The sequence below is a fragment of the Oncorhynchus nerka genome, linkage group LG9b (assembly GCF_034236695.1).
Source record: "Oncorhynchus nerka isolate Pitt River linkage group LG9b, Oner_Uvic_2.0, whole genome shotgun sequence".
Lineage (NCBI taxonomy): Eukaryota > Metazoa > Chordata > Actinopteri > Salmoniformes > Salmonidae > Oncorhynchus > Oncorhynchus nerka.
Genome location: NC_088424.1, coordinates 39,347,718 through 39,357,536, shown reverse-complemented (window position 1 = coordinate 39,357,536; position 9,819 = coordinate 39,347,718). Strand labels below are relative to the sequence as shown.

General features: G+C 42.6%; 1 protein-coding gene across 1 annotated transcript; it reads left to right on the top strand.

The window, feature by feature from the left end:
* The first annotated feature begins 7,337 nt into the window (after positions 1–7,337).
* Positions 7,338–9,044, top strand: LOC115119854 (C-C motif chemokine 20-like). The gene is made up of 4 exons (XM_029648738.2): positions 7,338–7,584; positions 7,724–7,835; positions 8,093–8,170; positions 8,321–9,044. The coding sequence occupies exons 1-4, from the start codon at positions 7,497–7,499 to the stop codon at positions 8,355–8,357; spliced, it is 315 nt and encodes a 104-aa protein (XP_029504598.1). The 5' UTR covers positions 7,338–7,496; the 3' UTR covers positions 8,358–9,044.
* Positions 9,045–9,819: the final 775 nt, after the last annotated feature.

Sequence of the window (9,819 nt, the reverse complement as noted above, 5' to 3'; positions counted from 1 at the left end):
CTGTAAATTCTTGATCCAGGCCCAGAGTGGAAGGGAGTTTACCAAGGTACCAACAATGTGACCTATGTGTCAAACTTCCCTGACCCAAATACATGTCAAGACTGAAGTTTCCACCTTGTTCCACAACCGCTGGGTCTGCGGTCCAGAAAAGGGCATCATATTTCCAACTGAGAAAGTATTTAAACTAGAATTTCAGATCATTGGATCAGATCATCTTGGAATCTCATTCTGAGGAGAGAGTTCCAGGTATCTGTTGAACTTCACTGCCTGCCTTGACCTCTGCACCTGACAAGATGGCAAAGCTTGTTGTGACTCTCTACTCTGCTGCTGCTGTTGTTGGAACTGATGACTCTGGGTGAAACTAGTAAATAGGACAGGAAGAGCCATCTAATGTGCTGTTTGCTACCATCAGTGTCAAAGCAGATCAAATCAAAGTTTATTTGTCACATGTGCCAAATACAACAGGTGTAGTAGACCTTACAGTGAAATGCTTATTTACAAGCCCTGACCAACAGTGCAATTGTTAAGTAAAAAATAGGTATTAGGTGAACAAAGAATAATAAAGAATAAAGAAATAAAAACAACTGTAAAAAGACAGTGAGTAATAACAGTAGTGAGGCTATATACAGTAGCGAGTTTGTCGGGCTAATTGAGTTAGTACGTACATGTAGGTGTGGTTAAAGTGTCTATGCATATATGATAAACAGAGAGTAGCAAAGCAAAGCAAATCAAATCAAAGTTTATTTGTCACGTACACTGAATACAACAGGTGTAGAACTTACAGTGAAATGCTTCCTTACAGGCTCTAACCAATAGTGCAGAAAGGGTACTAGGTGAACAATAGGTAAGTGAATAAATAAAACAACAGTAAAAAGACAGTGAGTAATAACAGTAGCGAGTTTGTCGGGCTAATTTTGAGGATCAGCGGGGTGGAGATGTTGTTGCCTACCCTCACCACCTGGGGGCGGCCCGTCAGGAAGTCCAGTACCCAGTTGCACAGGGCGGGGTCGAGACCCAGGGTCTCGAGCTTGATGACGAGCTTGGAGGGTACTATGGTGTTAAATGATGAGCTGTAGTCGATGAACAGCATTCTCACATAGGTATTCCTCTTGTCCAGATGGGTTAGGGCAGTGTGCAGTGTGGTTGAGATTGCATCGTCTGTGGACCTATTTGGGCGGTAAGCAAATTGGAGTGGGTCTAGGGTGTCAGGTAGGGTGGAGGTGATATGGTCCTTGACTAGTCTCTCAAAGCACTTCATGATGACGGAAGTGAGTGCTACGGGGCGGTAGTCGTTTAGCTCAGTTACCTTAGCTTTCTTGGGAACAGGAACAATGGTGGCCCTCTTGAAGCATGTGGGAACAACAGACTGGGATAGGGATTGATTGAATATGTCCGTAAACACACCAGCCAGCTGGTCTGCGCATGCTCTGAGGGCGCGGCTGGGAATGCCGTCTGGGCCTGCAGCCTTGAGAGGGTTGACACGTTTAAATGTTTTCCTCACGTCGGCTGCAGTGAAGGAGAGTCCGCATGTTTTAGTTGCGGGCCGTGTCAGTGGCACTGTATTGTCCTCAAAGCGGGCAAAAAAAGTTATTTAGTCTGCCTGGGAGCAAGACATCCTGGTCCGTTACGGTGCTGGTTTTCTTTTTGTAATCCGTGATTGACTGTAGACCCTGCCACATACCTCTTGTGTCTGAGCCGTTGAATTGAGATTCTACTTTGTCTCTATACTGACTCTTAGCTTGTTTGATTGCCTTGCGGAGGGAATAGTTACACTGTTTGTATTCGGTCATGTTTCCAGTCACCTTGCCCTGATTAAAAGCAGTGGTTCGCGCTTTCAGTTTCACACGAATGCTGCCATCAATCCACGGTTTCTGGTTTTGGAATGTTTTAATCGTTGCTATGGGAACGACATCTTCAACGCACGTTATAATGAACTCGCACACCGAATCAGCGTATTCGTCAATGTTGTCGTCTGACGCAATACGGAACATATCCCAGTCCACGTGATGGAAGCAGTCTTGGAGTGTGGAATCAGATTGGTCGGACCAGCGTTGAACAGACCTCAGCGCGGGAGCTTCTTGTTTTAGTTTCTGTCTGTAGGCAGGGATCAACAAAATGGAGTCGTGGTCAGCTTTTCCGAAAGGAGGGCGGGGCAGGGCCTTATATGCGTCGCGGAAGTTGGAATAGCAATGATCCAAGGTTTTTCCAGCCCTGGTTGCGCAATCGATATGCTGATCAAATTTAGGGAGTCTTGTTTTCAGATTAGCCTTGTTAAAATCCCCAGCTACAATGAATGCAGCCTCTGGATATATGGATTCCAGTTTGCAAAGAGTCAAATAAAGTTCGTTCAGAGCCATCGATGTGTCTGCTTGGGGGGGAATATATACGGCTGTGATTATAATCGAAGAGAATTCCCTTGGTAGATAATGCGGTCTACATTTGATTGTGAGGAATTCTAAATCAGGTGAACAGAAGGACTTGAGTTCCTGTATGTTGTTTTGGCCACACCACGTCACGTTAACCATAAAGCATACGCCCCCGCCCCTCTTCTTACCAGAAAGATGTTTGTTTCTGTCGGCGCGATGCGTGGAGAAACCAGCTGGCTGCACCGTCTCCGATAGCGTCTCTCCAGTGAGCCATGTTTCCGTGAAGCAAAGAACGTTACAGTCTCTGATGTCCCTCTAGCAGATGTTATTGCAAGTTTAGCAAAATGCTTGTGCTTCTAGTTCCGACAGTGCAGTAATATCTAACAAGTAATATTTAACAATTCCACAACAACTACCTGAAACACACAAATCTACGTAAGGAATGGAATAATAGTATATAAATATATGGATGTGCAATGTCAGAGCGGCATAGACTAAGATGCAATAGATAGTCTAGAATACAGTATATACATATGAGATGAGTAATGCAAGATATGTAAACATTATTAAAGTGTAATTATTAAAGAGACTAGTGTTCCATTTATTAAAATGGCCAATGATTCCAAGTCTGTATGTATTGACTCAGCGGGTTAAACTGAGAGCCTTCAGAAAGTATTCACACCTCTTGACTTATTCCACATGTTGTTATGTTACAGTCTGACTTCAAAATAGATGAAATAGATTGTCTTCTCAACCATCTACATACAATACTTCATCATGAAAAAGTGAAAACATGTTTTTAGAACTGTTTGCAATTTTATTGAAAATGAGATACAGAAACATCTCATTTACATAAGTATTCACACCCCTGAGTCAATACATGTTAGAATTACATTTGGCAGTGATTACAGCTGTGACTATTTCAAGGTCAATTTATAAGAGTGTTGCACACATGGATTGTACAATATTCTTCGAGCCTCTCTCTCTCTCTCTGTCAAGTTGGTTGTTGATCATTGCTATACAGCCATTTTCAAGTCTTGTCATAGATTTAGAATCTTATTTAAGTCAAAATTCTATCTAGGCCACTCAGGAACATTCAATGTCATCTTGGTAAGCAACTCCAGTTATCATTTAAGTTATGTCACACTTGCTCCCGCTCCCCCTCTCTGGCACTCGAGGGCGCCAGGCGGCCCATCATTACGCACACCTGTCACCATCGTTACGTGCGTCAGCACTTCATGGGACTCACCTGGACTCTATTGCCTTATTGACTGTCTCCCCTATATCTGTCACTTCCTCAGTTTCTTCCCCTTTCAGCATTGATGTGATTGTGTTCCTCTTGTCCAGACACTGGCCTTGTTTTGTTTCATGTCCATTACTGATTAAATATTCACTCCCTGTACTTGCTTCCCATCTCCCAGCGTCTGTCCTTACAGGTTAGTATTGTGGAGTAACTACAATGTTGATCCATCCTCAGTTTTCTTCTTTCACAGCCATTATTCAACTATTATTCACTATTGGCCTCATGGTGAAATCCCTGAGCGGTTTCCGTCCTCTCCGGAAACTGAGTTAGGCAGGACGCCTGTATCTCTGTGGTGACTGGGTGTATTGATACACCATCCAAATTGTAATTAATAACATCACCATGCTCAAAGGGATATTCAATGTCTGTTTTTTTATTTTATTTTGACCCATCTAGCAATAGGAGCTCTTCTTTGGGAGGCAGTGGAAAACCTCCCAGGTCTTTGTAGTTGAATCTGTGTTTGAAATTCACAATTCAACTGAGGGGCCTTAAGCATAATTGTATGTGTGGGGTACAGAGATGAGGTAGTCATTCAAAAATCATGTTGAACACGATTGTCACCCCCTGATCTGTTTCACCTGTCTTTGTGATTGTCTCCACCCCCCTCCAGGTGTCACCCATCTTCCCCATTATCCCCTGTTTATTAATACCTGAGTTCTGTCTGTTGCCAGTTATTTTTGTTCGTTCAAACCTACCAGCGTTTTTCCCCTTGCTCCTGTCTTTGCTATAATCCCTGCATTCTAGTTTCCCGGTTTTGACCTGCCTGCCCTGACCTGAGCCTGCCTGCCGTCCTGTACCTTTGCCCCACCTACCTGGAATCTGACCTCTGCCTGCCCTGACCCTGAGCCTGCCTGCCGTCCTGTACCTTTGCCCCACCTACCTGGAATCTGACCTCTGCCTGACCCTGAGCCTGCCTGCCGTCCTGTACCTTTGCCCCACCTACCTGGAATCTGACCTCTGCCTGCCCTGACCCTGAGCCTGCCTGCCGTCCTGTACCTTTGCCCCACCTACCTGGAATCTGACCTCTGCCTGAGCCTGCCTGCCGTCCTGTACCTTTGCCCCAGCTACCTGGAATCTGACCTCTGCCTGAGCCTGCCTGCCGTCCTGTACCTTTGCCCCAGCTACCTGGAATCTGACCTCTGCCTGACCCTGAGCCTGCCTGCCGTCCTGTACCTTTGCCCCACCTACCTGGAATCTGACCTCTGCCTGACCCTGAGCCTGCCTGCCGTCCTGTACCTTTGCCCCACCTACCTGGAATCTGACCTCTGCCCTTGACCTGTCCTTTTGCCTGCCCCTGTTCGAGTACAACTTTATTTACTTTGACGCTGTCTGCGCCTGGGTCTTACCTTAAACTTGATAAGTTGCATGGCCTCACTGTGTGCAATAATTATGAGTTAAGACAATTTTTACTCCTGAACTTATTTAGGCTAGCCATAACAAAGGGGTTGAATACTTATTGACTCCTTTTTTATTAATTTGATGAGAATTTGCTGGGGTATATTGTCTAGTCCAGTGACACACAGTCTCAATTTTATCAATTTTCATTTCAGGCTGTAACACAACAAAATGTGGAAAAAATCAAGGGGTGTAATAACTTAAGACACTGTACTTTTCCATGTATCTCAGCTTACTGTAATAAGAGCTAATGATATGAAATATGAACTTCTGAATTGCAGGAATCCTTTGTTCTATATTATATTAAACAAGTATCAGTGGGTGAGAGTTCAACTTTTACTCATCTCTTCAGCTCATTGAAGTGGTCTTCAATTGTTCTGTGAATGTAGAGTCCCACTTTGTCCCAGGTTTCGCATGGTAGTTGTGTGAGGTTATACATTGCAAAAAAACAGCACCAATGTGTTAAACGTCTCAATATTCATATAAACATGATAATGTCCCAATTAATGCATTGTGACAAACTCAAGGGGGAAAAAGTTGAGGTTGTCACAGGGACAGTTATGATGCAACAACTGAAGAGGAACTGTTAAAACCTGTTTATGATGACCTGTTTAGTTGTCACGGAAACACTTTTCCCCATTTGAGTTGAGGCCTCAACACATTCTGTGTTCCTCTGACCTAGAAAATAACCATATTATCAAGACAAGCTACACCTAACAGCCCACATCCATGTACTTCAGTGAACGAGGTCTAAGTCACACACACAAAGACACAGACGCACACACAGACATGACAATTAGATTGATCAGATAGGAGATTGAATTCCTCTTGTATTTCCCTGCTGTGTGTATTTACTACCCAAACAAAGTCACACCTGAAAGTTCCCCTTCACATTCGCCATTTGAAATTCCCTGCTGAACAGGTTAGAGGAGTGTTCCTCTAGTATAGAAAGTTGACCATCAGTCAGAGCTGTAGAATTAGGAATTACAACTCAGAGCCCTGGGGTCATTATGTCATCATTGTTGTCATACGTCTTGTAAGAAAAGTTCTTGCTGATCCTCAGTGCAACACCCTGTGGTGAAATTAAAGTTCTTTACTGGTTCTGTGGTGATTCTCTGGTTTGGTTGATATCTAACTCATCACATGTTTTTTTTAGTAATAGTTTCTAGTCCAAATGGTTCAGACACTACAGTTGACACATCATTGTTACTTGTGGGGGACGTAGATCAAAACAGAGATCTGGAGAACCATTCAGACTCTCCAGACGTTTTTGTGAGAAGACAGATTTTGGGGAATTCTCATGGTCTGACATCTTTCACTGCATATGTGGATGTGGTGGATTGAGAAGCAGCTCATTCAAAAATCTGATATCTCTAATTTAAATTGACGTATTTTGATGGGGATTTTATTTACTGTCACTTAGATTGATGAATGGGTGCGTAAACAGGCTATTCATTTGAGACCACAGTTATTCTCTGTCTGAATCAAAATACAAAGGTTTTTTTATGATTGACACATCTCCCACATCCTTTGGTTATGAGGGTTAAAGGACATTATACTGTATAATTGATATAATGTTCAATTGAGGTACAGTGGTTGGCATGTAATTCACCCTACACTCCTTGTATTTATAACTAGTTCATATAGGATCATAGGATAGAACTGTGTTTCTTAATGGGGACCCAAAAGGTGTGCACTTTTCTGTTATTGCCGTAGCACGAGACACCTGATTCCACTAATCATTGGGAGTGTTCCTCTGCCTAGGCGTTGCTGATGCATGCTAGATCTTACAATGCCTGGATAGGTATTTTAAGTATGAACTAACCACATGTTCTATTAGCAATCTGGTGCTTGACAGCACGGTCGATGACATCCCACACAACCATTGGTTGATGCATGCAACGTCTGAGCAGGGTTTTGATGATGACGTAATTAGTGGAATCAGGTGTGTAGCGTTTGGGGCAAAACTAAACCCTTTGGGTCCCCAGCACCAGAATAATGAAATACTGAGATATAATATAAAACACAAACTCACTTAACATAATCCCAAAATGTATTCCTTAACCCAGGAGACTTCAACAAAGGGACAATCATTTAGGTACACTAATATTGTCGTGCATTTCAATCAGCCCAGAATAAATGCTGTATATAAATAAACATGTAAAAGCTGTTCAAACATCCTCCCTCTTGTTCTGTTCAAGAATCTTGTTTCCCTTTTTTGTTCATTGGGGAATGTGATGGGGAAATTCTGTCGTGGAACTTTGGTTTTAAGGCGTGGGTAGGAAAGCCCATTTCTCCCTCTCAGAGAATAAGCCTCTACCTGCACCAGGAGTATATATATGGCTCTGGTGAGGAGTAGGACCTCACACAGCCACTGAAGCTCTTTGTCTGAAGACAGCAGCTCATCACATCACAGCACCACAGAAGAAGAGATGACCCAGATCAGAGCCCCTGTTATTGTGCTGATCGTGCTCCTGGCTGTGGGACTGTTCACTACTGAGGCTTCTGCAGCTAAACAAGGTCAATATTCTGCTGTGAAAGTTTTGTCTCAGTCCGTCTGTCTGTCTGCCTGCCTCTGTCTCCCTCTCTCCTTGTTTTTTGCAAATAGTGTTTTTTAATTGCTATACAAGATAAAGTTTCTTGTCTTTTTGCTCAATAGGTTTTCCTAGAGGTTGTTGTACGAGTTACTACCAGGGTAGGATGGACATTCGTCTCATCCGTGGCTTTTCCGTACGGACAGTGATTGACGGGTGCAAAATTGATGCTATCATGTGAGTGACTCTGGAAGGCCTAACAGTGGAACTGTGACAAATTGCAAGTAAAATGAAAATCTTAATGGTAACACATGTAGTATTTCTTCAATTTAAGTATATCATTAAGTATAAAATAATTGTATAACAGAAGTAAAACAATTTGATAACTTGATGTTATTTGCATTGATTCATTTGCGATGTGATATTATAGAGATGTAAGCCTGTAAAGCACTGACGATTAACTGATGTTGTCTCTTCAACATGTTCTCTTCCAGTTTCCACACTGTCAGAGGGAGATTCCCATGTATGGATCCCACCAAGGCCTGGGTTATGAAAGCTGTTCGCAAGCTGAGGTAAGAATTCATTCATATTTATTCAGGAAAAAATGATTTGGTTCCATGGAATTGAATTATACTGACAGTGTGTGTAGGGTTTATCATAAGGATATTAGGTAAAACGATGGTATAAGAAATGGATGACATAACTTTATTTCTTCTCTACAGGGAGAGAGCGGAACGATTGAACAAGAAAAGGTCATAGGAATATAGTTCTCATCACAAGGGTACACAGGACGAAGAGTCTGTGCTGCTATCTTCATTGACGGAGGAGAATGCAAACATGCTGGAACCCTGCTATCTCTAAGTTTATCCAACTACCTGAATTTTATCAGACATTTCTCTGTGCTGAAAAGTATAATAAATGAAGGATATAAACAACACGGAGCACCTGGACACAGCCCTGAGCCATGGTATATTGGCCACAACGTGACCGGCTTTCTAGTCATCACCGATCCATGTTTCCTTTTGTTTTGTCTTGATTACGCACACCTGATTTCTATTCCCTTATTATGTTCCTTTTTTACCCTCTCGACTACCTTTCTGTTTCATCCGTGATTGTTTTGTGTTACTGTGTGTGTTGGAGGGTTTTTCTCTACACGTTATGTTTCCTTGTAGGAGATATTCCGGTTTTGAATATTTTGAGTAGGGTCTTTTGTGTTTTCTCAAACCTGTGTCCTGAGCCTGACTCAGACAACGAACCCAGCATTTTATCACATTGTATATGAAAACATCTGTGTTGGCAGAGTTTAATGGTATAATCTTGTTGTGTGAGCATCAGAAATCGCACGTTTTAACCCTACATAGGTCTTGTGTATGATCAGATCATTGATCACATCTGTTACATTTAACTGTTACATTTTACATCTATAAAAAAACAATTTATATTTTACTCAGAATTCTCACTTCTTTTGTGTCTTCATCTTGTGTGGTATGAGTGGGGCTCCTGAGTCCGCAGCGGTCTAAGACACTGCTTCTCAGTGCTTGAGGTGTCACTACAACCGGCCGTGATTGGGAGTCCCATAGGGCGGCGCACAATTGGCCCAGCATCGTCCAGGTTTGGCCGGTTTAGGCCGTCATTGTAAATAAGAATTTGTTCTTTACTTACTTGCCTAGTTAAATAAAGGTTACTTTTTTGGGGACAGCACAATGACAGATTGCGTAAATCAGACAGACAGAGAAAATATTGTTTAGTAACTGCGGAGGACAATACATCAGAGGTCACCAGTGGGTGGATGTAGTAACTGTAGAGGACACTACACCATGAGAGGTCACCAGTGGGTTGATGTAGTAACTGTAGAGGACACTACACCATGAGAGGTCACCAGTGGGTTGATGTAGTAACTGTAGAGGACACTACACCATGAGAGGTCACCAGTGGGTGGATGTAGTAACTGTAGAGGACACTACACCATGAGAGGTCACCAGTGGGTTGATGTAGTAACTGTAGAGGACACTACACCATGAGAGGTCACCAGTGGGTGGATGTAGTAACTGTAGAGGACACTACACCATGAGAGGTGTGGTGTTTTTACTACCATTAACCGAATAGTTTTAGTTTTTATCAAAGATTCTCTGTAATTAGCATTTCGTGATTAACTTATCAGGCAAATGGAATTAACTAGGAAGTCAGGGGGAAAGGAAAATATTCAGATTACAAAGTTAGA

Excerpts from the sequence above, each read along its gene's own strand:
- LOC115119854 (XM_029648738.2), top strand. The coding sequence starts at position 7,497 with ATGACCCAGATCAGAGCCCCTGTTATTGTGCTGATCGTGCTCCTGGCT. Across the intron at positions 7,585-7,723 it reads GGCTTCTGCAGCTAAACAAG|GTTTTCCTAGAGGTTGTTGT; the intron begins GTCAATATTCTG and ends TTTGCTCAATAG. Across the intron at positions 8,171-8,320 it reads AAAGCTGTTCGCAAGCTGAG|GGAGAGAGCGGAACGATTGA; the intron begins GTAAGAATTCAT and ends TCTTCTCTACAG.